The sequence below is a fragment of the Podarcis liolepis genome, assembly GCF_965112155.1.
Source record: "Podarcis liolepis genome assembly, chromosome: 8".
Classification (NCBI taxonomy): Eukaryota; Metazoa; Chordata; class Lepidosauria; order Squamata; family Lacertidae; genus Podarcis; species Podarcis liolepis.
The window spans coordinates 40,908,731-40,934,605 of NC_139560.1; the positions used below are offsets into that span (position 1 = coordinate 40,908,731).

The 25,875-nt window shown below is 39.8% G+C and overlaps 1 protein-coding gene across 1 annotated transcript in view; it reads left to right on the forward strand.

The window, feature by feature from the left end:
- PRKDC (protein kinase, DNA-activated, catalytic subunit) overlaps nt 1-25,875 on the forward strand; it is an 85,746-nt gene that overhangs the window by 33,683 nt on the left and 26,188 nt on the right. The window contains exons 36-63 of the mRNA XM_083518264.1: nt 1,565-1,768; nt 2,413-2,598; nt 3,750-3,854; nt 4,605-4,772; nt 5,159-5,286; nt 5,721-5,928; nt 6,053-6,231; nt 6,603-6,771; nt 7,709-7,774; nt 9,359-9,431; nt 9,759-9,907; nt 10,398-10,535; nt 11,592-11,711; nt 12,434-12,577; nt 13,070-13,221; nt 13,925-14,056; nt 14,930-15,041; nt 15,715-15,839; nt 15,938-16,087; nt 16,467-16,640; nt 16,929-17,027; nt 18,104-18,314; nt 18,949-19,120; nt 19,692-19,907; nt 20,241-20,353; nt 22,117-22,248; nt 22,452-22,631; nt 24,037-24,254. Of these exons, the coding sequence (XP_083374390.1) occupies nt 1,565-1,768; nt 2,413-2,598; nt 3,750-3,854; nt 4,605-4,772; nt 5,159-5,286; nt 5,721-5,928; nt 6,053-6,231; nt 6,603-6,771; nt 7,709-7,774; nt 9,359-9,431; nt 9,759-9,907; nt 10,398-10,535; nt 11,592-11,711; nt 12,434-12,577; nt 13,070-13,221; nt 13,925-14,056; nt 14,930-15,041; nt 15,715-15,839; nt 15,938-16,087; nt 16,467-16,640; nt 16,929-17,027; nt 18,104-18,314; nt 18,949-19,120; nt 19,692-19,907; nt 20,241-20,353; nt 22,117-22,248; nt 22,452-22,631; nt 24,037-24,254 (4,223 nt within the window). The remainder of the gene's footprint in view (nt 1-1,564; nt 1,769-2,412; nt 2,599-3,749; nt 3,855-4,604; nt 4,773-5,158; nt 5,287-5,720; nt 5,929-6,052; nt 6,232-6,602; nt 6,772-7,708; nt 7,775-9,358; nt 9,432-9,758; nt 9,908-10,397; nt 10,536-11,591; nt 11,712-12,433; nt 12,578-13,069; nt 13,222-13,924; nt 14,057-14,929; nt 15,042-15,714; nt 15,840-15,937; nt 16,088-16,466; nt 16,641-16,928; nt 17,028-18,103; nt 18,315-18,948; nt 19,121-19,691; nt 19,908-20,240; nt 20,354-22,116; nt 22,249-22,451; nt 22,632-24,036; nt 24,255-25,875) is intronic.

Consider the following 25,875-nt stretch of genomic DNA (forward strand, 5'->3'; position numbering starts at 1 on the left):
TGCCATGCATGTATTTTCTGATGTTCATGTCCCTGGTATTTCAGATTATCTGATTTTCTGATTGCTGCTACCTGTGATTTTAGTTAGTCACCCAAGTTGTTACCAGTATCACAGAGGAGAAAAATTTAAATGGCGTCCTCTGTCATGAATAAGTTTAATCATGTCCTTCATTCATATCTTTCTACATAGGTGTGTGTGTAGATATAGATTTCACTTAAACTCTGTGGTGAGCACATTCTGTCTCTCTAAGTGGAGGAGAACACTCTTGGACCCTGGCTTTTGCACAAGGGAACCAGGATCCTGTACAGTGGTACCTTGGGTTAAGAACTTAATTCGTTCTGGAGGTCCATTCTTAACCTGAAACTGTTCTTAACCTGAGGTACCACTTTAGCTAATGGGGCCTTCTGCTGCCGCCGCCACACAATTTCTGTTCTCATCCTGAAGTAAATTTCTTAACCCGAGGTACTATTTCTGGGTTAGTGAAGTCTGTAACCTGAAGCATCTGTAACCTGAGGTACCACTGTACACACAAAATCTCTCCCCTCTCATCCTTTCCACTAAGGGAACATTGATGTCGGAACAGCTCTGCACCTGAACAGCAATGCTCAGGAGACCTTTCCTTCTTTCTTTCTCTCTCCCTCCACCATATTGTTCATTTAAGAAAGAGAAATAAATCAAAATACCAACAGTAGCAAAAGAGAAAGCAGGACCTAGACCATGGTCCTCCAGAGTCATTGGCTGGTAGCTAGAGCCCAGAATCACCTTATACTGGCAGATACTGATGCTGCTCTGGCACAACTCTTGAGCAGAACATTCCAAGCAGGTTGATTCTTCTACATGGGTCCTGCTGTTTCATATGCATCATATGCTGAACATACAGCTCTTGACCCTAGCTTTTGACACCTCAGATACAGTCAGAAGCATAGGCTGGGTCCAAAGATGTATTTTTTTAATATTGCATTTTAAATTGATGACACCCACCCTTGGGCCTTATGACAAAGGGTAGGTAATAGATTGAATGGTGGTTTTTAATAACAATCCCAATTTATTTTACTAATTGATCTATTTAATTAATTTATTACATAAATTTATTGACAGTTAATCCCAATAATTAATCTCTCTGAGAAAGACAAAAAGCAGGATGCTATTGCTCAGCATAAATATTCATTTTTCTCAATGGATGGAGGATATCCTGATTCACCCAAGGTTAATTTTTTAAGGTTGTTAATTCCTAGACCCATAGTTACCTCAGGACCCGAGAAGGCACTGTAGTTGAAGAAAGCTCATCATATTAATTCCTGTTTTTCTCTTCTCTGGTTTGGTGTCCAGGATGCTCATTGTTTACTAGATTTTTGTTCTAATGTTGGAGTTTTTTTGAATAGCTCCTCAGACTGGGTGGGGCTCCTCCACCCAAACAGGATTCTTAGCCCTTCCTCCGTTTGTGTGGGACTGAGGATGCTCCAAAGTTGTAAAGATGGGGAAAGGTATACATTTCTTGACTGAAAAGTTTGCTAATGATGTTAAGATACACAAATGTAACACTTTTATATTCATTTCCCTATAGTGCATAGAGCTGGTGAGTCTCCTGCTGAACACATTAATGTTATCTGTGCCATTATCTGGAACATCTCAAAGAAACCTTATCAGTTTTTCTCATGGAGAGTATTTCTACAGCTTGTTTGGGGAAGCCATTAATGAAGAGTTGCTGGAAAATATGGATATAGCAGTTCTTCAGCTTATGAAATCAGCTCAAGACAGCCCCAAAATGGTAATGTACTTCTACTTTCAGCTGGCAAACTTATTCTCTCACACATTTTACTCCTGAGCAACTGAAATAAAAGAGAGACAGAGAGCAGTAACCCTACCTTCTTGTTGCAGCAAGGAATATTCTGTTTCCTGTTTTAATTCAGTAAGCATAATCCCTGTGAATGTTTGTATATGGCTGCCCCAGCGCTTCCAAAGTCTGTGCCTAGCAACAAAATGGGAAAGATGTAATTTTTCTCTCTCCTACTGTACTACAAAGAGTGATTGTAAGGATTTTCCCCTGGTACTGACATCTTGAGACCATTTAACTTATACATTCTTATTTCAGGTTTTGGGCAAAGTCTGAAATAATGAATTACACTTTGCTATGTTGCAAATTTAATCAGCTTAAATGTCTGAGAAAAATTTAATGCATCGTAAGCATTGGTAATCTATGTGGAATCTAAGGATTTTTGACATTGCATTTTCATTTTGTCAGATGCTTAATTTCAGCCATTCTTTGTGGAAGGCCATCTTTGGCAGAAATGGCCAGAGAAAAGCTTAGGACCACTGTAATGATTCATTTGGCTGCTAATCTTGAAAACATTATGCTTTAGTCCGGGTGTTGAATTACATCAATATTTCATGGTACCCATACTCTGCTTTCAGGTTGGTACTGTTTTGAATGGTATGTTGGACCAGAGCTTTAGAGACCGTGCTGTTCGCAAGCAACAAGGAGTGAAACTGGTGGTGGCTATCTTGAAAAACTGGAGGCAGCTTGACCACTGGTGGACCAAAGATTCTGCTCCTGAAAGCAAAATGGCTGTCCTAACCCTGCTAGCTAAAGTTCTGCAGGTAAAGCTACAACTGTAATAGCTGAGTTCAGGGCATGTGAGGGAGCCCAAGGCCCACTCTGGTTAGTTTTAGAGAGTCGGTGATATCACAACATATCCCAGGTGTGAAACATTTAAGAAAAATCTAGATCATATTCTTCTTCTAATTTTGAAATGTTTATTCTTGAGGTTTAACATTTTTTATTGGAACTGTATTTTGGAAAGTGTGCAAAATATGAGCATGGAAATATTTGGGGGGTTTTGTTCAGAGAGCTGTCTCGAGTACAGAAGTGATCCCAAGGTCTGGTTATGTGGTGCTGCTAGCACCCAGATCCAGTCCTTATGTTCTGTATATATCTGCAGCCTCTTTCTCTGCTGTGCAGCGCAGCAGTGAAAGGCCTATGCATATCCTAATTCAGTGGCCTAGGACAGTTGAAACATGCAACTCAACCCTGGCTGCCGCTTAGGGAAACACTGCAGGCATCCTGGGTATTTGGAAGAAACTGAAGATGTGCAATAAGGCCAGCTGCACTGGGGTGTTCCGCACCCTGCAGTTGTTTTCAGGGTGCTGAATTAAGATGACCAGAGCATTCTGGTCTATCTACACCTCTTTCAGCATTCCTATTACACCCTAGTAATTATTACAGCACCCCTCCCTATATTATTCTGTTTTTACTGTGTATACGCCTTTGATTATTTTATGCTGTGAAGTGGCCTATACATGTTTTAACAACAACAGCTGTATTCCTTACCTGGATGTTGCACAGCTAATCAGATGCATTTCCTGGACTCTGTGCAATAATGGTTGGATCAGGTCCTGGGCTAACTTGAAAACATGTCTGGTAACATTAGTCTTTCTGAATGATTGGACCTTGTTTTTCTCTGAGGGTGTGTGTTCTGATGTAGGGAAGGGTTTCTTCTGATTGCTCCTCTTCTTAATTTGCATCATTGTCATTTTCTTTGTTTCTTTGTTGCTGGATGCTATCCACCCAGAGAATCTTATTCCACAAAAGGTTTAGGATATAATAAATAAATAAATAAATATTCAATCCGAACTTCCTTGCATGTGGTGTCCATTGAAACATACTTTAACAACTTTTTTGACTGATGTAGTTGTATACATGAATTAATTCTAAGTGAAAATTTGGGGTTAAATTTATTTCCTTTCTCCAGATAGACTCTTCTGTGTCATTCAATACACACCATGAGGCATTTTCTATAGTTTTTAATACATATACAAGTCTACTTACTGACCAGATGTTAGGTCTAAATCTCAAGGTAAGTTAATTTTTTTTTACTATTTGCAGAGTTAGCAGAGAACTTTGTCCACACATTCATTCATTCATTCATTCTTAAAGAAACTTGCAACGTACCCTCAGAGAGGTCTGCAAAAGCCTCAGCGAGTGTTGCTCCTCACCACATGAACAGTTTTGTTTTCAAGCTGTTGTTGCCACACACTCTGTAGCCAGGATGGGCAGTGGGCACAGAGCAATGCAACAAACTTTGGAGTAAGCCCAGGATACCATGTTTGGATCGAACAACAACACGACAGTTAATGTAAACCAGTTTTCACAGTTGAATTTGAACCATGGTTTTGGATTGTGGTTTGTCGGCCCCAAACAGGCCATAGTTAGTGAGCCTGAACAGGTTTGCATATACAATCAACCCAGAGCTAAGCTAAACAGACATGGTTTACCATTGCATCTTAACTAGACTAGTGGGATGCCTTGCTTCATCCTGCAGATGGCCCATTTCCATACCACACCCATTCCCCCGTCCTCCCTACACAGCTTTAACTGTGTTTACTGCTTGCAATTACCCAAGATTCAAAATTAGAGCATTACAGTAATTTCATCTCCCTTGTTAACAGTGAAAAATGGTTAGTGTTGGCTGTGATAGAATTCAGCATGCCTAACTTGTACTTGGCAGATAGCCGCTCCTTCCTCAAAATTTTATTGGAAGAATAAAGATTTTTAGATGTGCCTGAACATATAATACAATTGATTCTAAGTTGCATGTGTATTTCAGAGTCAAGCTGTTATTATTCTTCCATTCTTTACTAATCTCGTTGGAGAAAGGCTTGATGACCTGAAGAATGCACTTGACCAGCTTGTAGTCTTTAATTTCCCTTTGAGATCGGATGAGTTTCCTAAAGGAACCTTGAGATACAATAACTATGTGGATTGCACGAAAAAAGTAAGTGAAAAGATCTGTCATTTACTCATAGGCATTTTAGAATGGCTCTTACCTGTTCTGAGCCCTAAGTAATACACTTTTAAAAATGAAAAACAAACAAACTTTAGCTTGTATCAAACGAAGTTGTTGCATTTTCACAAGAAATTCTGCTTGTGCAATGATTCAAAGTCCTTGCGCTAATTGGAAGATTTGATTGGATCCAATCCTGTGAAACAAATTTCAAGCAGAAATGCTGCATATGTGTAGGCTAAAGTAAAAATGATTTCTATTATATGTTTTTTATAGAATATATATTCTATTTTGTTTTCACTTTCATATGTATCTTTAGTTCTAATCAGATTTTGCATATACTCTGTTTATCTCTTCTCCCCTTCCCCAAACGCTAGTTCCTAGATGCACTTGAATTATCTCAGAGTCCCATGTTGTTGCAGCTGATGACAGAAATTCTTTGCAGGGACCAGAGACATATAATGGAAGAATTATTTGAACTCAGCTTCAAAAGAATTGCCAGAAGGTAGTGCTTTAAAGTGGTAGTGTATCTCCCAGTTTTTACAAATCACACAGTTTAAAAGACAAGACGTAGTAACCGGTTGAACTCAAGCATTGAAGCAAAGGATTATTGAGAATGCAGGGAAACTTGTTTAATTTCAGATTCCTTTAGTCACAGCCATTTAAGCTTTTCTTGGTTGCCTATATTTCCTGTGTGATTGGTGTACAAAAATATTTTACTTACATGGCATATATGCCATGTAAGTAAAATATTTTTACTTACTTTTACTTACTTTACTTACTTTTTATTTGAAAATATCCCTGCAGAGCCTGTTTTTTTGAATTTATTGTCATAGTTAAATCACTTCTTAAGATGCTTCTAGAAGAGATTTGGGATTGGATTTGAGTTTTAACTAAGAATGTGATTGAACATCATTCTAAATTTTTCACGATGTTTAGGGGCAGCTGGGACAAACAAGTAACGTTGCTGGACACCATTCACAAAATGTTCCAGAGTGAAGCCCTTCTCTCAAATGTAACTCGTCAAGCCTACGTGGATCGCTCTCTTCTCATCCTGTTGCTTCACTGCAGCTTGGATGCCCTGAAAGTTTTTTTAAGTAAGATTATTGTGGAGGCTATGGAGACGCTGAAATCTAGATTTACCAAGGTAAAGTTTAATCTGTGCCTTCTGAAACTGACATTTCATATAACTGAATAACGGTACACTTATCTTCGAAGCTGCTTAAGCATTCTTGCTAGAATCTTTTTCTACTTTTTTATATTTTTTCCAGTCAAATGAAACTGCTTTTGAAACACAACTCAGCAAGAAAATGAGCTATTACAAAATTCTGAAAGTGATGTATTCACGTCTTTCAAAAGAAGAAGTATATTCTAAAGACTCTAGAATTAACCAGGCTTTCAAGGGCTCCACATGTGCAGAAGGAAATGAACTTACGAAGGTGCTAATGAAGTAAGAATTTCTCACTTCTCCTTTAAACCAGTGTGCCACCATTTAGCTTGATTTCACATGATGCCCCAACTCAAGTTAGGCTGTAGGTCAGTCCCATCAGCTTAAGTTTTATCCAATTCACAAGTTCAAACATTTTGAAACTCCTGCCTGTTGACATCAGGCAGGCACTTCCACTGTACTCTTTTCGGCAACTGCTAAAAAATACCCATGTTTAGCGAAGTCTATGTGGACATACAGAAGCTGCCATGTGTTTTTTTGTGGTTTTAGCATATTGATTTTTATTTTTAAAACATGTTTTAAACATTCGTTTTTACTGTTTTACAGACTGTATGATTTCCTGTAAAAGTGCTCTTTATCTGTTTTGATTCAAGGTCCTGCCATGATGCCTTTACAGAAAACATGTCTGGTGAAACTCAGCTATTGGAAAAGAGGAGACAGTATCATTGTGCTGCATATAATTGTGCCATTGCTGTTATTAGCTGTGTGTTCAGCGAAAGTAAATTTTACCAAGGCTTTCTTTTCACAGAAAAACCAGAAAAGGTGTGTATATAATGAAATGTCACCCAGGCTAGAGGTTAATAGTGGCTGGCTCTGAGATCCAATTCAGCTTTAGAAAGGTTATCAGCTGGCCCACCAATCAAGTAAGAGCCATACACTTATTGATGCTACTGTAGTCTCAAGTCAGTTCATTGAACATGGTACCTGTTCAAGGAAACTGGATAAATTAATAGCCCTCCCTATTTTATTGGAAGTACAGTGGTACCTCGTGTTATGTACTTAATCCGTTCCAGAGGTCTGTTCGTAACAGGAAACCTCTTGTAACATGAGGTGCGCTTTCTCTAATGGCGCCTCCCGCTCTACCACACCACCAGAGCGTGACTTCTGCTCGCATCCCAGGGCAAAGGTCGCAGCAAGGAGCATCTACTTTCAGGTTAGTGGAGCACATAATCCACAGCATTCGTCAGGGGGATGGTACGTAACACGAGGTACCACTGTTAAAAAGAGATTGGTGGGTGATTGCTATGCAACATAACAGATCTACTGAGTAACTTGAGACAGTATATTTATAGAGGAGATTGGTGTCATCCCTGCAATACCTCCATCCAAATCATTTATAAAGATGTTGAACAACAACGGGCCCAGGACAGAACTCTTTACCATAGGTGCAGGAGATTCTCCTATCTAAGCTATGCTGCTGCTTGCTGTAGGCAGAAAGGACAGGTTGACTGTCTTCTGTCAGGGCTTGGAATACATTTTGTGGGCTTATTTCTCTTGGGAATGTCTGCTTTCAGTGGTGAGATTTGTGGAATTTAGATTTTAATAAGAGCAATTAATATATTGGATTTTTATTGAACTTTTCGTGATGGCAATTACTTCTAAATGTATTCTTGGAACATACAGCTAACTGGATAATTAACATTTTGTAAATTGCAGCATGATTGTTCATTTAAAATTTGCATGTCTTCTTTTTCTGCAGAATCTCTTTATTCTTGAAAACTTGTTGGATTTACAGCACCATTATTCATTTCCTATAGAGATTGAGGTAGGAAAAGGTTCCTTTTTAATTTTCACTGCTAATGTATTATTTCCCACAACAATAAATCAAATACAATGGAAGCAACATCAACAATAATACTGTGAAATAACATACTCTTTCAGTTTTGAGAAAGTAAAATGAAGTTACCTCCCTATTAAGATAAGATCTTACTTCCTTAAGAGTTCTAGACCAAGTTAAGAGTTGTGGTTAAATCATAAAATGCAAGTACAGTGGAACCTTGGTTGTTGAACATAATCTGTTCTGGAAGAGCATTCGACTTCTGAAACATTCAGCAACTGAGGCGCAATTGCTAGTCAGCAAAATGCATTGAAAAAATGGAGAAATGTGCCTCGGAAGACATTAAACTTCTGAGGTACGTTCAAAAATGGAATCATTCACGTCCGGGTTGTCGGCTATCGAAAGCTGAAATGTTCAACTTCCGAAATGTTCAATGACCGAGGTTCCACTGTATAAAGGTTGAATTATTTTTTTCATGGTGATCTTTGGTAGCCTTCATAGATTCTGTGCTTTGGCCAGATTTTATTCCAGATCCTGCTGTGTATCTTATTTTGCTAACCAAGCAGGTAGCTGTAGCAGTAAACTTGCCACACAGTCAGGGGCGTACGGAGTGGGGTGCAGAGGGGGCTGGCTACTCTGGGTGCCACTCTGGAGGGAGTGTGACAAGATGGCCCCTGCCTCCCCCCAGCTGTAGAGCAGTTGAGGGTGTGCGCAGTCAGTATGGGTGCTGCTTGCATGATGTCCGCATCGGCTGCCGCTCTCGCGCGTCATCCATACAGGCTGCCCCTCACACGGCGACCATACTTAGTACAGCATGCCGCACATGCGCAGTCTGTATGGTCGCCATGCAAGCGGCATCCCGTACAGATGATGCCTGTATGGATGGCGTGCAAGAGTGGCATCCCGTATGGTTGTTGCATGAGCGCAATCTGTACGGACGTTGCACATGCACCACCAGGCGGTTCACCCTGCCCCTTGGCGTCCTGCCCCGGGTGCCAGAGATGGTTCCTCCGCCACTGCACAAAGTCTCTGCTGTGATGGTTTCAGGTAGTGGGGGAGTTTTTCTGTAGGAATTTGTGGGCCCACTGTGGTGCTCTGATCATGGAGGGAAGCAGGTCTTAGAAGAAAATACAACATAGTATGTGTTTGCTCAAATTTTGAGAGATGCAAGATGATGATAGCAATGAATGTGTGATGGTGATACATGATGTCAGCAGATCAGAGTTTGCATGAATAGAGAGAGGCCTGACATCACATTCAATGTGTGTCCAACAGCAAGACTGAGATTAGTGGGGATGGTTCCTTCACTGCAAGGTGAATGGAGGAAATGGCAGACAAAATGGTTGCCAGATGCTCAGAGAACACAAGAAATGGAAAAATCTTTGATCATATTCTACAAAGGAAGTGGGACAAGATAAAAAAAACGAGCACAAGGCAGCATTCACCCTTTGACTGGAGCTAACTTCTCTTCTGTATTTTATAAATTTTGCTTCCATTTGATCCCTCTAGATTTGGTAGCACTATGTGTTATTTAAGCTACCAAGGAGCTTTGAAAACTTTTTTGTATTTTAGGTTCCTCTGGAAAGAAAGAAACAATACATTGCCATTAGGAAAGAAGCCAGGGAAGCAATGAGTGAGGATTCAGGTATTATTTGTTACCTTCTTTTTTTTAACTGTATTGATGTATTGATGGTGATGATGTACTTGGAGCTTTACAGAGTAACATAAAAATAACTGTGATCTTTCTCTTTTTTTGTATTCTGAATGTAAGCATTAATTTTTAAAATGTTTAAAAAGGCATAGATGCAGATACATGTACTTAAGTTTGTTTTAAACAGGAATGAATGTGAGGAGAAGTTTGTAGGAAGCCTGAGAGTTGACACATGAAACCAGTTTACTTAGAAGTTCTTCACTGGAGATGTGCATAGATATTTGTGCAGTAGTATAACCAGATTATGCCTTTCCCTTTTAGTCGAGCCGCACTATTTAGCTTCTGCATCGTATATGGCAGATAGCAGTCTGAGTGAAGAGATGAGCCAATTTGATTTCTCAACTGGAGTACAGAGTTTTTCATATAATTCCCAAGACCGTATTGCCTCCGGTTCTCGCTTCAGGAGAAAGGTGAGTTAACTTGTCTATTGTGTATGAACGCTGCAAGTATGTTCACACACACACACACACACACACACACACACACACACACTCTGGTTTGTGTTCCATTTCCTTCTAAAAGATCAGCATGAACATTCAAATGTTACAGCTTTGGTCTTTTTAAACATGTAGAGCTGTAGAGGATATATCAGTGTATAGAGCAGGCTTCCTCAAACTCGGAACTCCAAATGTTTTGAGACTACAATTCCCATCATCCCTGACCACTGGTCCTGCTAGCTAGGGATCATGGAAGTTGTAGGCCAAAAGCATATGGAGGGTCGAATTTGAGGAAGCCTGGTATAGAGCCTCATAATTTTTGCTACTACTACCAAGCACTTAACTTGGAAAGCAATATTATGAAGAGAAAATGAAAGGATAAAATGAAATTCATGTTTAATTTCACTTTTTTTTAAAAAATGACATCTTCAGAACTAATTGGCAGTTTTGCTTGTTTAAAAAGGAGCCCACAGAACCTATAGTTTCAGATGATTTTATGGAACTGGAGATGGATGAGCTGAACCAGCATGAATGTATGGCCTCTATGACAACCCTGATCAAACACATGCACAGAAATAAAATCACACCCACAGTAGAAAAGGTAAGTGTTGGCATGACTTTATATGTTGCTAACATAATCTTTTCCTAGGTCTTTCTAGGTTTAATTTTTTAGAAATATGTCAATGTATTGCCCCATAAATGCTTGAAGACTCAACATACTTGCTAGGTGAACGTTTTCTGTTTTTGTGAAGACTTTAGCATTGTGTGCAGATACTCCATATTCTGCAAGATCTTGTCCTACCTGTGGTTTATCCCCAGTTACTACAGGAAATAAGCTCAACTAGATGAAGTGATCCATGAAAGAAATGTGTGTGAGATAGATAGATAGATAGATAGATAGATAGATAGATAGATAGATAGATATAAAATAAATTATATAAAAAGTTCTACTGATTTAAGTCATTATAGATGCAGCCATCAGGCTGTTTGTGAGCAAAATGCACCCAGTGTTCTCAGGTCTAAGACATATCAGATGCAGAATAGTTTGAGCTGCAGCTTAAAACCTCAAGCTAAATGGAAAAACGTTTCGCACTCAGAAGTGTGGTTCTGATTCTTTATTTGCTTCCCTGGCTTGAATTCAAGCCTGACTTCAAAAGTGCAAGGTGCACCTAGAAAGGAAAACCTGGGAGTACAGGCCCCTTGATTCTTTCCTTTGAAGTGGAATGACTTGATCCCATGGTAACATTAGGTGATTGACAGATGGAAAGCCCTCCCCACCTATAAAAAGTGGCCTGTGGGGAAGCTTAGGATCTGGCCTGCCAGCTGGATCCTGTTCCTTACCCTTAATTTAAATTGTTTGTGGAAAAGACATTTTCCATGGTGTGAAGTTTGATTTCATATTGAGCAAAGTACTTGTATTCATTTAGAAATATTGTCTTACTGTAGATCAGAAAGAAACTGACATACTCTACTTCCTGTAAAGCATCTGTTTCCCTGTAACCCCACCCCCACCCCCACCCTGTGATTTGGGATGCACCTCTACTGGTAACTGAGGAAGAATTGTGGTTTAACACTGTGTTTTTGTTGCATTTTAATTATACCTTGTAATGTAATTGGCTGTGTGTGTCTGTGTACTTATAATCTTTTCGGGACTTAGGGTACAGATTCACCAGATCTTCCTCCATGGATGAAGTTTCTACACAGCAAACTAGGAAATCCATCTGTACCATTAAATATTCGCCTCTTTGTAGCAAAACTCATTGTGAATACAGAAGAAGTGAGTCATTTTTTTAAAAAAAATTGAGAATGTAAATGAGCACTGGTGGTTGTAATAATTTTCTACAGTATGAGTAAAGTAGGTTGAAACTCAAAGTTTAAGAATGTAATGAAGATTGGCACACAGAGTTGATTAAAATCTTAATCAACCAGGCATTTTGATGATGATTTTGTTCAGTTTTTAATGGTTTTCTTTGTTTTATTTGCATATTGCTGCATGTTGCCCTGATATTTTATGAGATGGTAGTATATAAGTATTTTTATAAATAAAATAAATAGCACCTAAATTAATGTGCTAATCCCTGGACTTCCATAAACCAGCCATCATATACATATATAAGCAGTAGTGTTGTATGATGGATTGGGCTTGTAGTTTTGAAACCTCCAGGTGAATAAAAGTAGCACTTCTAAGATAGGCAACTTTTCATGTAAGAGACATGGAATCTGATCTACTGCCTCTAATTGGAATGTGTTAATGGTGAGGAGAGAAAAATATCTGAGTGGCATGTTCAGGGTGTTCATATAAACCCAACTGTTCAAATATCAGTACCCTGTTTACTTTCCTAAGTATTGTGTGATTATTTATCAGCGAAGCATGAAATGTAATCACATTGTTGGGCATTTGTAAGAAGTGCCCTCTCCATTTACTTACTTTTTCAGTATTGTGCAGCAGTTTCCAAAGTGACAGTGCTGTATAGATGGCATTCTGCATTTCTTCTCTAGGTTTTCCAACCTTACACAAAGCACTGGCTGGGCCCCTTACTGCAGCTGGTTGTCTCTGGAGATAACGGAGGAGAAGGGATTCATTACATGGTGGTGGAGATAGTGGTCACCCTACTTTCCTGGACTAGTGTTGCTACACCCAAAGTAAGGAACTAAGAAATGTGTGTGTGTGTGTGTGTGTGTGTGTGTGTGTACGCGCGCATATTTAGGTCGTAATGATCTGATGCAGGATCGAGGTGTAATTATTGTAAGTTCGTAATGAGAAATGTCTCTGGCAATTCAGGTACGATGATTTTTAGAACACCTTTACTTTTACATGATTTCTTAAGCACTATCCTGAGGTGTACGTATGTGGCTATTGTCACTAAACAACTGTTAGTGATACTGTACTATAAATATATTCTCATAATGTATTTATAAATTTAAAGTGTGATTTAAATTTATAGTGTGATTTACCTTCTGCAGTCTCACATTGTTAAAAAAGAAGATTCTATCCTACTCCAGAAAATTGAAGATTAATTTTTAAAGCATATTCCTTAGTTAAAATAGCAAACTCAGCTATTAATCAGCTAACTTAATAGCTAATTAACTTAGTTAAATAGCTAACTCAGTGCTTTGTGATTTGCTTTATACTAGGGAAATATCAAGGATGAAATCCTAGCTAACCGGTTGCTTGAGTTCTTGATGAAGAATGTATTTCACCAGAAAAAAGCAGTGTTCAGACATAACTTAGAAATTGTAAAGACAGTAGTAGAGTGCTGGAAAGATTGTCTCACCATACCTTACAGGTAAGTAATCTTAATAAAGGTACTCTTTGTAGTTGCAGTATACATAAAAATCAACCTAGTAGCATGAAGGCTTCTTTTTAAAAGCTAGTTTGGGTAGGTGGACTGTTGCATTTATACTAAATCCTGTTGTCATCATACATGTCTAGCAATGTTAGAATATACCTGTTGCCAGTTCTCTAGTATTTAACCTGGAGAAATAAGGATCAATGTGTTTCATGCCTTAGACACAGACGGCAAACACGGTTCTCTCCAGATGTTGCTGGGTTCAGTGGCGTAGCGTGGGGGGTGCAGGGGGGGCCGGCTGCACCGGGCGCAGCATCTGGGGGTTAGGGTTAGGGGGCGCAAATCCACGGGTTAGGGGGCGCAAATCCACGGGTTAGGGGGCGCAAATTACTTGCCTTGCCCTGGGTGCTGACAACCCACGCTACGCCACTGGCTGGGTTGGAACTCATCATCCCTGATCATGGACCATGCTGCCTGGGGCTGATGGAGTCCAACAACACCTGGAGAGCAGCACACTGGCTACCCCTGTCCTTAGAAGACAAACCTATAGCATGGCTGGGTGGGAGTTGGGGATCAGGTGTTGATCTAATGCAGGGTTTCTAAAAATGCTCCAATTTGAATAGTCAGTATGAACTTGACCACTTCTATTTTTCAATCTAAGTTACTATTTTTATGATCTCTGTGATTTTGTTTACTATAGGATAATATATGAACGGTTTTCTGGTAGAGATGCCAACACAAAAGACAACTCCGTGGGAATTCAGTTACTAGGAATTGTTCTTGCTAATAACCTGCCTCCCTATGATCCAAACTGTGAAATTGGCAGTGTCAAGTAAGAAAATTATTTTTGTGCAGTTCAGCTGAAATGTACTGAACAAAAGAAGTGGGGCCAATAGAGAAGGAAACATGAAACACTTGCATATTTGGCTTGCACTTCTCCTACCTGTTACTTATTCTTCACACAAAACCCACAATCAGATGATAAATTTGGAGGCTGGTGGTGGGATTTTAAGATAATTGATTTCAACATAAAACTTCAGTGTTCTCACTGCAGAAGGTTTAATCTCCAAATTTTCATATTTGGATGTGGTTTTATTGCTTTGAGTAAAGCAATTAAATTGATCCCTGCAGCATTTTACATTCAAAGGATTGCATCAGGAACTACAATGATCACGTAATGCATCTGTGAGATCATGCAGAAATTTACTTGGTGTTAAATGAGGTTACTCAAGCATGCTTCAGTCTCTGAATTCATGTTGATCATCTGAAAACGGGAAAAATTGAGCATATAATGCTGAATTAGAACTAGCTTCATGTACTGGAGGGGAGGGAGAAACAGACAGGAATGGTAATCAATTTCCAAAATGGAAACTGGAACTTTGGGGACTGACATTGAAATTTTCAGCAAATGGGAAAGTAGATATGTATATGTAGATATGCATGCATGAGGCCAGGAATGGGGAACTTCTCATCCTCCAGATGTTGGATTGCAACTCCCACCATCCCTGACACTGAGCTGATGAAAGTCCAGAGTTTCCCCCATCCCTTCATTAAATTATTTGTAATCCACTTTGTTTAGGTTACAGATAAAACAAGTGGTCTGTATAGGGTTTCTAAATATGCTCTTACTGATATCTGTTTATTACACATTAGACATTAAAATTCCATTCTGAGACTATCGAAGCATATTTCTTCTTCTTGCTAGATACTACCAAGCTTTGACTAACAACATGGCCCTAGTAAAATACAAGGAAGTGTATGCAGCTGCCGCCGAAGTGCTGGGACTCATTCTTCACTATATTTCTGAGAAGGAAAAAGTGGGTACAACAGGCTATGTATTTTCCAATTTCTAAAACCAAAGCAGGAGTTTGCTTTTTAAGTGTATTCTATGATTTTTTTTAAGATGGTTCCTAAAATGCCCATTAAAACAGTGTGTTGTTATCATAGCTAATCCACTGAATTTCATTGTGTAACATGTCCATTGTATAACATTTTGAGAGGGGAGAAAGTATTGCCCTTTTAGTGAAACATTGGAATTGTCATACTAGATCTCATTCATTCCAGTAATCTGCCTCCAGTAGCTGCTAACTAGAAGTTAGGGTGAAGATTGCCATACTCAGATTGTTCCCCAACCTTTGGTAGGCAGCAGTTTACTGCCTCTGAGATAAAAGTCTCATTCCTACTGTGGCATTGAAAGAGCTAGCTCAGGCATAGGCAAACTCGGCCCTCCAGATGCTTTGGGACTACAACTCCCATCATCCCTAACCACTGGTCCTGTTAGCTAGGGATGATGGGAGTTGTAGTCCCAAAACATTTGGAGGGCCAAGTTTGCCTATGCCTGAGCTAGCTTTCACAGATTTATCTAATCTTATAAAAATGACTGAGGAGGCCTCTCACTACTCACATAATTAGTAATTATTACTATTTTTTGGGTCAGGATATTGAGGCTTTGGCATTTGAAAGTACCTAACGATATGTTCAATTTTTCAGATATTTGAAGGTCCGGTTTATGACTTGGTCATACAGCAGCTAAAGCAGCATCAGAATACCAAAGAGGACAAATTTATTGTGTGTCTGAATAAAGTGACAAAGAACTTCCCTTCACTTGCTGACAGGTAAGTTGAGAACTCTCAATTGCCTATACCCTAGAGAGGTTCAGTTAGCTTAGCAGTATTATAACTTCCTGTTCTTTTTGGTTCTTGTTTATGGAAAGGTTTATGAATACAGTCTTCTTCCTGATACCAAAACTTCATGGGGTGATGAAAACTTACTGCCTGGAGGTAGTAATGTGTCGTGCCCAAGAAATAGCAGATCTGTATTTACAGTTGAAGAGTAAGGATTTTACACAAGTCATGAATCACAGGTAAGTAAGGGCATAATTATCCATATTTCTATAGGAACTCTGCACAAACCCTATTTTCTGCACAAGCCCTATTTGAGCAAATGTGAGTTGCTCAAAATCACATTCTCCCTTTGGGTGCTGAGGATAGGAGGAGGCTTTTCACTGTTATCACTTTTCAGTTGGCATTTTTCAGAGAAAAATCCTTGCATGTTCAGTCAAAAGTCTAGCTTTGCTGCACTTTTTGTATACATACTTATTGTTGATGTAATGAAGTTATTTTTAAAATCCGTTTGACTGCATTTTTTCAAGTGAATAAAAATGCACTATATGTTGAAAAAAACTTTTTAAAATTAAAATCATAGACAAATTAAAAAAATGTGTTTTTGTTTTTCTCTCCTAGAGACGACGAAAGGCAAACCATATGTATGGATATAGTATACAAGATGCTACCTAACCTGAAACCAGCTGAGGTACGAGAGCTTCTTCCTGCAGTAACCGGCTTCATCTCTCACCCGTCACCAGTATGTCGGGGGAGAATGTATGACATTCTCATGTGGCTATATGATAACTACAGGTAAGAATTCAACCACAGGTATTTTAAAAAGAAATCCTCCATTAAATTGTGTCGCCTGTTGCATGAGTGTGCCGCACATTGAAGTCATGATGTGGGGGGGGGGGGATTCCAACTCTTGACATCTGAGAATTCTGAAGCTGTCTTAAGAGACTGATAGAGAAACTTATGGGCATATATCCTTGTCACCATCATGGAATACTGTGAAGTATTGCAGATTTTCCACTAACCTTTTGTATTAGTGAGAAGGCAGTAGAAGAGTTGAACTGTTTTTCCTTGCTCTTTCCTCAGGGATCCTGAAAGCCAAGCAGATGAGGACTCTTCAGAAGTGTTTAAACTAGCGAAAGAAGTTCTGTTACAAGGACTGGTTGATGAAAATTCTGGATTGCAGTGAGTAATGTTATTCCGTATGTATGTGTGTGTGTGTTTAACTGAAAACCAAAGCCTTAAAAACTATTTAATTTCAGAAATCAGAATTATAACTTGAGTGTGTTGGGTGTCTGGGTTTGACGGCTTGGAAGGAAGGAAATGAGATAAAGGTGGTTGTGTTTGCTTTTAAGTCTCTCCCCCTGCTGAATCTCAGTTTCTTTTCCTGTCTTCCTTTGGGCAGTACTAACTTGCCTCTCACCATCACATGAAAACAAACTGAGAGGATCATTTTGTCAATGAGTGGAGTGTGCTGTCAGGTAGTATCCAGCTAAACAGTTCCACTACTTTTAACTGAACAATGGAACCTCCCCACTGTGCCTAATGCAGGACCTCTACATCAGCTCTGGAGGGTTGGGGGAACCCCTGGAACAGATTTAGTGGTTGTACAGGGGGAGGAGAGCGCAGGGAAATTCCATCGCACAGCCAAAAGTCATTGCATTGGCAGAACAGTTTAGTCAGATACAACAAAGGAATTTACCACTAGGTTTGAGTCCTCATTTTGCCTTGATGAAGTAAGGAATAAGGAATTTGATCTTGAAATGGTAATCTACTGGTGAAAAATAGGGGGTGGGAAGATGGCTTTGCAATATTTGTTTTGTTTTATTAAATATGTATACCACCCTTCATCCATAGATCTTGGGGTGCTTCACAGCATAAAATTACAATATAAAAAACACAGAATACATAATAAAAATAAGAACAACAAATGAATAATCCTCCCTCCCACAACAGATTTAAAAGGGCATTGGTTGAAGAGGAATGTTTTTGCCTGGTGCCTAATGATGGCACCAGCCGAACTTTCCTGCGGTTGGCATTCCACAAGTGGGGAGCCACTGCAAAAAAAGCCCATTCTCGTGTTGCTGCCCCCGGACCTCTCGTGGAGTTGGTACACAAAGAAGGACCTCATAGGATGATTTCAGGGTCTGGGTGTGTCCATGTGGGGGTAACTCTGAGCCATTTATGGTGATAATGGCTTAATAAACAAAACATTATTGAGCTTGCCATTGTTGTACTATGCTCTGTATTTCCTTTTACAGAATAATTGTCAGGAACTTTTGGAGTGATGAAACTAGGCTACCAGCCAATACCCTTGATCGAATGTTGACTTTGTTAAGCTCTTTATACTCTGTCAAAATTGAAACTCAGTATTTGAGCTTGGCTACGAATTTTCTGCTTGAAATGACCAGCAAGAGCCCAGATTACTCCAGAAAAATGTTTGAGTATCCACTTTCGGAATGCAAATTTCAGGTGAATTTATTTATATATCTTTATTTTATTTTTGTTTTATGGCTTCCCCGTGGCATTTGGTTGGCTGCTGGGAGAGCAGGATGTTGGCATAGATGGGCCATTGGCCTGATCCAGCAGGCTCTTCTTATGTATTTTTATATAGAATTGTGGGGTAGTCTTCAGGATCCATCACCCTTTAGTCCAGAGCCAGTAAAATCCATTGAGTAGCTATTTGGCTGTAATTTACATTGGTCAGTTTCATACTTTATTAGATGTAAACTGAGGAAGTCATTTTGATGATTACATTGGGAAAGGAGGATATTGTTATAAAATGAAATGGATAGAAATCAGAGGAAAAAAATGGAATTTGGGTTAGGAAATGACACCAGTTTAAAAATAAATGCCTAATGGGGGCAAAATTTTATACCCCTCCCATCCAGCTGGGTTTCCCCAGCCACTCTGGGCAACTTCCAGCTAAATATTAAAACAAAGAACTACATTAAGATTTTGTCTAATAGTTTTATATGTAAACCTATCCTAGGCACATTTATTCCATTGTCCCACTGAGTTTAGTGGTATTTCAGCTGAATCAAATTTGATGACTTCAATGGGCAAAGATGGTCTCAGCACTGGGTTGTTGTTTTTTACTTTCTAGGATTTTGCTATTGACTCAAGTTGGCGGTACCGAAGTACTGTTCTTACACCTTTGTTTGCGGAGTCTCAAGCTTCCCAGGATGCCAACAGGTATCGCTCACAGGAAGGATCTCTGGGTGGCCAGATAAGGGCTACACAGCAACAGTATGAATTTACTCCCACACAAAATGCCAGTAAGTTTTCCTGAAGCAGTAGTATTTAATGAAAATCTTAAAAGTGTTTGTGTATGGAATTCATGCTTCCATGTGTATTCAAAAACTTGGAGTATGGAGGTTTGTACCTTGGTTCTTGAACTCAGTCCATTCTGGAAGTCTTCCAAAACATTCAAAAACCGAGGTGTGGCTTCCGATTGGCTGATTGGCCCCAGAAACAATGCCGACAGCTGACACAGATGTTCGGCTTCCAAAAAACTTTTGCAAACCAGAACACTTATTTCTGGGTTTGGAGCATTTGTGAGCCGATTTGTTCATCAGCTAAGTCATTTAGAAACCAAGGTACCACTGTACTTGCATATACTTTTGTATTTGTTTGTTGGTGTGTGTGTAAAATCTTTGGCCTCATATACTAAAAATATTAAGTATTTGAGTTTTCATACTGAACCTTCCCCTGATATTCTGTTTCTTTAACATATATTTCTGGTTATAACTTAGGCAAGTAAAAGAATAGTAGTGGCGGGGAGGGGGGCAACATATAATATATTAAATGGAGGGATATGTGAGTATTAATGCTTTCTTCTTATTTCAGGTGCGAGAAGCTCTTTCAACTGGCTGATAGGAAACAGTGTTGACACTTTTTCAGAATACAGATTTCCTTCATCTTCTGAATCCCTGTCATCTTCGATGTTGTTCATTAACAAACGAGCTGACAAATCACACAGAACCGCCTTCAAACCTATAGGTCCTAATTTCGGAGAGAAAAGACTGGGTTTGCCCGGCGATGAGGTGGACAGCAAAGCTCAAGGTACCACAGCTGTTAACGGAGATTTCTCCCTTACAATCCTTAGTTAGAAGAAGCCTTCTTTATTATCTAAGGCTAAGCAAATTACATAATATCACACATGAGTTTTGCTCAAGCAACCAAAAGAAATTGGTTTCAAGAGTTTAAGCCCTTACATTAGGAAAGTTCTTAAATCAAAGGGTTCATATGTCATCAAAATCCCTTTACAGGTCTTATATGATATTATGGGTGAGACTTTCACACCCCATTGTTTAATTAGGAAAGTGTTGTATGCAAGTTATTAAAAAGTAGCTTTATGTATAAGTTAAAAAAGAATTTTCCTTCTCTGTTGCTTAGGTATAGATGAACGGGCAGAGATTCTGAGACTGAGGCGACGGTTCTTAAAAGACAAAGAAAAGCTTAGTTTGATTTATGCAAGGAAGGGCGTTGTTGAACAGAAAAAAGAAAAGGTTTGTTTCCTATAGTATAAATAAAAAACAGAGACTTGAACTGTTTTTAGAGTGCTTCTACTGAAGTACCGCTTTAGGAACAAAGTGCCCGCATGCCTAGGAAGCAGATTGTTCAAGTGTCCCATAAGCAGTGGGGTTGAGAGACCACCAAGGCACACAATTCCTCTCCTTCCTAAGAAGCGGTGAAGTATCTAGCTGGGCTCTTGACAGTGTGAGGCACTACAGAGATGGGACTTGGAGTATCAAAGCTCCATTCTTTTTCTCAAATAAATGTGAGATGTTGGGGGTTCCCCCCCCCCTAAGGATATTGCGTTATGATCTTCATGTTTTGTTGCTTACTTTTCCAAAGCTGATCAGGAAGCTTGCCTATCAAGGTTTTTCTGAGGACAGAAGTTGGCTGACTTGTGGAGGAAGCTATCCTTGCATGGGGCATGTGTGCCCCACTTGCTCCAGTAACTCAGGGCCACTCAAATTAGCCTAATATATTTCCTAAGTGAAGAGGAACACACACACACACACACACACACCATTTCATGTCTTACCCACTCTGAAGCAAATGCATTCCCTGAGTTCTGCTCTTATTCATCAGAATCCATGGCTCTTCTTGCTTGATGTAGTTCAGCTCGAAGCCTAAACCTTAGAATTGAACTTTTGGGAAGAATTGGAATATGCGACTTAAACTTGAGGTCATGCATTTTCTGTATCAACATTCTTGAGTGGTCAGCTCTCCCTTTGCAGGATCCACAAAAAGGATGTATATTTATTTATTTTGGAAATTTTTTAATTACTTGAAAGCTGGACCATAAAGAAGGCTGATTGCCGAAGAATTGATACTTTTGAATTATGGTGCTGGAGGAGACTCTTGAGAGTCCCATGGACTGCAAGAAGATCAACCCTATCCATTCTTAAGGAAATCAGCCCTGAGTGCTCACCGGAAGGACAGATCGTGAAGCTGAGGCTCCAATACTTTGGCCACCTCCTGAGAAGAGAAGACTCCCTGGAAAAGACCCTGATATTGGGAAAGATGGAGGGCACAAGGAGAAGGGGACGGCAGAGGACAAGATGGTTGGATAGTGTTCTCGAAGCTACCAGCATGAGTTTGACCAAACTGCGGGAGGCAGTGGAAGACAGAAGTGCTTGGCGTGCTCTGGTCCAGGGGGTCACGGAGAGTCGGACACGACTAAACGACTAAACAACAACAACATATAGAAAATATCAGAGCTATTTAAAGCATCAGTAATATAGTAAAGCTGTATAAAAACACAATTCTACAGTTCATATCAGTGATCTGGATTCATGGCTTGGGTTAATCGTTTGGAAAGTCTTGTCTAAATACAGAAGTATTTAACAGGCGTTGAAAAACGTAGCATAGTCAGTGTCTGTCTAATATACCCAGGGAGGGAATTCCACACTGCAAGTGCTGCAGCACTTAAAGATTCTGCTCTAAGTACAATGGAGTGGACCTTGGGGGAATCAAACGCTATTAGGACGGCCTGTCCTGATGCCTGCTGTGACCAAACTGGTATATGGGGCCCAAGAATATCTTGCAAGTAACCTGGTCCCAAGTTGGTTACAGCTTTCAAATGCAGCTGGCAGAACCTTAACCCGTGGCTTAGTAGCATATCGGCAGCCAATAATATAGCTCTCTCAGCAAAGGTGTTACATGCTCAATGTAGTAATCCATTCTCAATGTTACTGTATGATAAGCTGTCCCCCCCCCCTGTTCATGTCAAAACTAATTCAGAAGTTATCTATTGTTGCAGGAAATTAAAACCCAGCTAAAGATGAAACATGATGCTCAGGTCACTCTGTACAGGAAGTACAGGCAAGGCGACCTTCCTGACATCCAGATTGAATACAGCAGTCTTATTACCCCTCTGCAGGGCGTAGCTCAGGTATGCTCTTTTATCCGTGTTTTTTAACTGCGTTTTGGTAACACAGTTGTGGTAAACGAAATTTCAAAATTTGTGTAAGGTACTCAAATGTAAAGCTGTTCCTCTAAACTTCTACGCTCCAGTTGCAGAAGAGACACATGATTCTCTGTGGAAGCACGAGTGCAGTTGTACTAAGGATTCATTGCTTGCGTTGTCAATTACAGAGAGACCCTATACTGGCTAAGCAGCTTTTCAGCAGTTTGTTTAGTGGAATTCTGGAAGAAATGAAGAAAATGAAAACTCTGCCTGAGAAGAACAATGTTGTCCAGCAGTTGCTTGAGGATTTCAACCACTTCCTGGCAACATCTGTGCTGTATTTCCCACCGTTCATAGCTTGCATCCAGGTAGTGCTTTCTATGTTGCAGTTTGAATTTTGTCCTGTTTTGTCCTTTTAGGCATATACACCAGGTTGGGGGGAAACCTTTTTGGCCCAGTTGCCGGATCTTTATTCTCTCCACTCACCATGGGGCATCTTTGACCGGTGGGTAGACCCACTCACCTGTCAACTATCTGGCTTCATAATGATGTTGACATATGTCAAAGTTCAAAGGAAGTCCCTGTACAGCAGAGCTTTCCAAACTTTCATGTTGGTGACACACTTTTTAGAAATGCATCATTTCGTTACACAGTAATTCAGTTTTACTAGCAAACTGGTTAAACTAACCCCTTTCCAGCCCCAGGAGGAGCACGGGGAATGTTTGCGTGACACACCTACACACTGCAGCTGACACACTGATGTGTCGCAACATACAGTTTGGAAAGTTCTGCTGTACAGCAACCCCTTTTAAAGACACACATCTCAAATAGGCTCCCTTTAATTGACAGTTGGCTGATGGTCGGTTAGAGGGAGCCCCTTTGAAGTTTCTGCACAGAGGAAAATGACCCAAAATGTCCCAAACACAGGAGCATTTCCCCCTCTACAAAGGAAGTAGTTTGTATTCAGAGCAGTGGGGGAAGTGCTTTGAAAACAAACTACTTCCTTCAGGAAAAAAAAAAAAAAAGAAATGCTCCAATGAAAGATGACACATTTTTTTCTTTCCAAAGAAACTTGCCAAAGCCCCTTCTGCAGTGCTTCCCACATGTTTGTGTCACTTGATGTGACTTGAAGAAAACAGGCTGGTGGGCCAAACTTGACCAGCAGACCAGAAAATTTCCACCACTTTTACAGAAGATATAAATGAGCCCAAGCTAAAATTGATTAAAGATGACACCATTCTTACTTAAATTTGTTAATATTTGCCCAGGGACGTACTAGTTCTTCCTTCTTTTAATGGTCTGTGAAGTTGCCTTAATTCTTGTTCTCTACATTATAAAATTTACCTAGTTGGCTAATTTCTTTATAGACAAAGGTGTTTAGTGTGGAACTGCATCTGTCTTGGGAGACACACAAAGAAAACCATACTCAAAGCGGCTCACACCAATGAAACAGGGATGCATTTCAAACAATCACTACAAAAACAACTTGCTTGTGTCTGATTATGACAGGGTTGTACATCTCCCTGTCTCTGCAGCTAATAATAATATGAAGTGAGGCTAGGGAAATGCACAATATTATGATGTCAAGACATAAGTAAGTTGTCCTAGTTCTAGACATAACAGAGGGGGCTGTTGGATTAAATGTGTGTGTGTGTGTGTGTGTGTGTGTGTGTGTGTGTGAGAGAGAGAGAGAGAGACATGGCTTATTTAACATTACATATTAAGCTAACCTCAAAGTAATTCCAATAGCTAATTATGGGTTTGGTGTGATAGGAAATGAGCTACCAACACAGAGAGCTGCTGGACCTCAGCCCTTCAAGTGTGAGCACTAGCTGCTTAGCAAGTTTGCAGCAGCCAGTGGGTATCCTGCTTCTTGAACAATCTTTAATTCACCTTTCCCTGGAGGAGGAGGAGGAGGAGCCACCCGCCAAAAGGATGCGTGGAAAGACAGAACTTTCACCCAATGTGATCAAATGGATTGAACTTGCCAAGTAAGTTTTTTTCTTTCCTCTCTAGAGTTACATTATTGTATGGTATGTTTTTTAAATTGACTGTATAAAAAAAAACTATAAGTAGTAGTATTTTTGCAGCCTATATAACACCTATTGAATTAGCATTTTCTCAATAGCGACGCTGTTGGATTAGGTTCTAATGTTTACTCAACAGTGATACTCACTGGATTACTTTGAGCTGCCCTGGGGTGGCTAAACCATGGGGTGTATACAGCCAAGAGGTTTTGGATGGCAAATTCTGTGTGGTGTATATGTGTAAATATATGTGAGGGGGAACTCCCCTACTTTCCCCAAGCACCCTAGTGTAACCTTCACCACTTCTAAGTCATTTGGAGCTTCTAAAAAAACCTTCAATGGAATCTTTCCTGCTGCTCTATTAACAGGGGTACTTTTTAGCCTACTCTCTTCACTTCTCTTCATTGCTGTCCACATTATGGGTTGTGCAATGATGTCTTCAGTAGCTGATGACAAACTATCCTTCTTGATTACCCGCAAAGGCACCAGAGCAAGAAAAACAATGCAGGCAGCAGTGAACAGAAGTAAGGGAGTCAGCACCATCTCTTGATTGCAATGGTTATCCAATTTAATGTCTTTGGGGGAATTAGGGATGGGGAAGACAGGTTCTGAAAGAAGGAGGGAAATAATCACATAAAAAAACAGGCAATGCCCCAATTATGTACATTCCCTTTGTTTGTGACCATGCACACACATGCCAAGTACTTGGAAGTGGTACCCAGAAATGTTCAACCAAACCCCACCATTCCTCTGACACGCGGGAAGTGGAGGGGCGGTGTAGCTGGCCCAGCTGACGCATGCAGGGCAGAAGCTTTACCGTGCATGATAGCTGGCATGACTCAGCTCAGGCTCCTGAAGGCCAGAGGGATGGAGGGGCCTTGGTTGAGGAGGGCTCTCCTGGGTGCTCCCCATTTTACACAATTTCATATACATGCGTGAAATGACCTCAGGGCCATTGCTTATGGAAGTTAGGATAACGTGTACTTAAGCAATAAGCATTCAGCTGTATCCTGGATTTTTTTCCACTTTCTTTCCCCCCCCCAATGAGTTTTTATTGGTTTATCATTATATATACATATAAACAAATACAAAGTATAATACATAAATTACATGTGTCATATCCAGTCCATGAATCATACATATAATTGTTTTAAGCTCCACCGAGCCTTACACTTCCCTCCACTCCTTTGGTAAGTATCAGATAAATTCTGGAATCACGTATTTTATCTCCTTTACTTATTAGTCGTTCGCTGTTAGTTATTCCAGTCCCGCCAGTGTCGTCAAAGTTCTACAATTAGTTCTTATATACGTCAAATATTTGTTCCAATTGTCATGAAATTTCTGTTCGTCCTGATCCCTTAATCTTCCTGTTATTTTAGCTAGCTCAGCATAGTTTATCATCTTGACTTGCCAGTCACTTATAGTAGGTATTACCTTCCTTTTTCAGTTTTGTTCTTGCGGCCGTTGTGGCATATAAAAATAGATTTTTATCTTCTTTTTAAATTTCTTTGCCAGTTATTCCTAGCAGGAAGGCTTCAGGCTTTTTTGGAAAAGTATACTTCAAAAAAATTTTAAGCTCATTGTA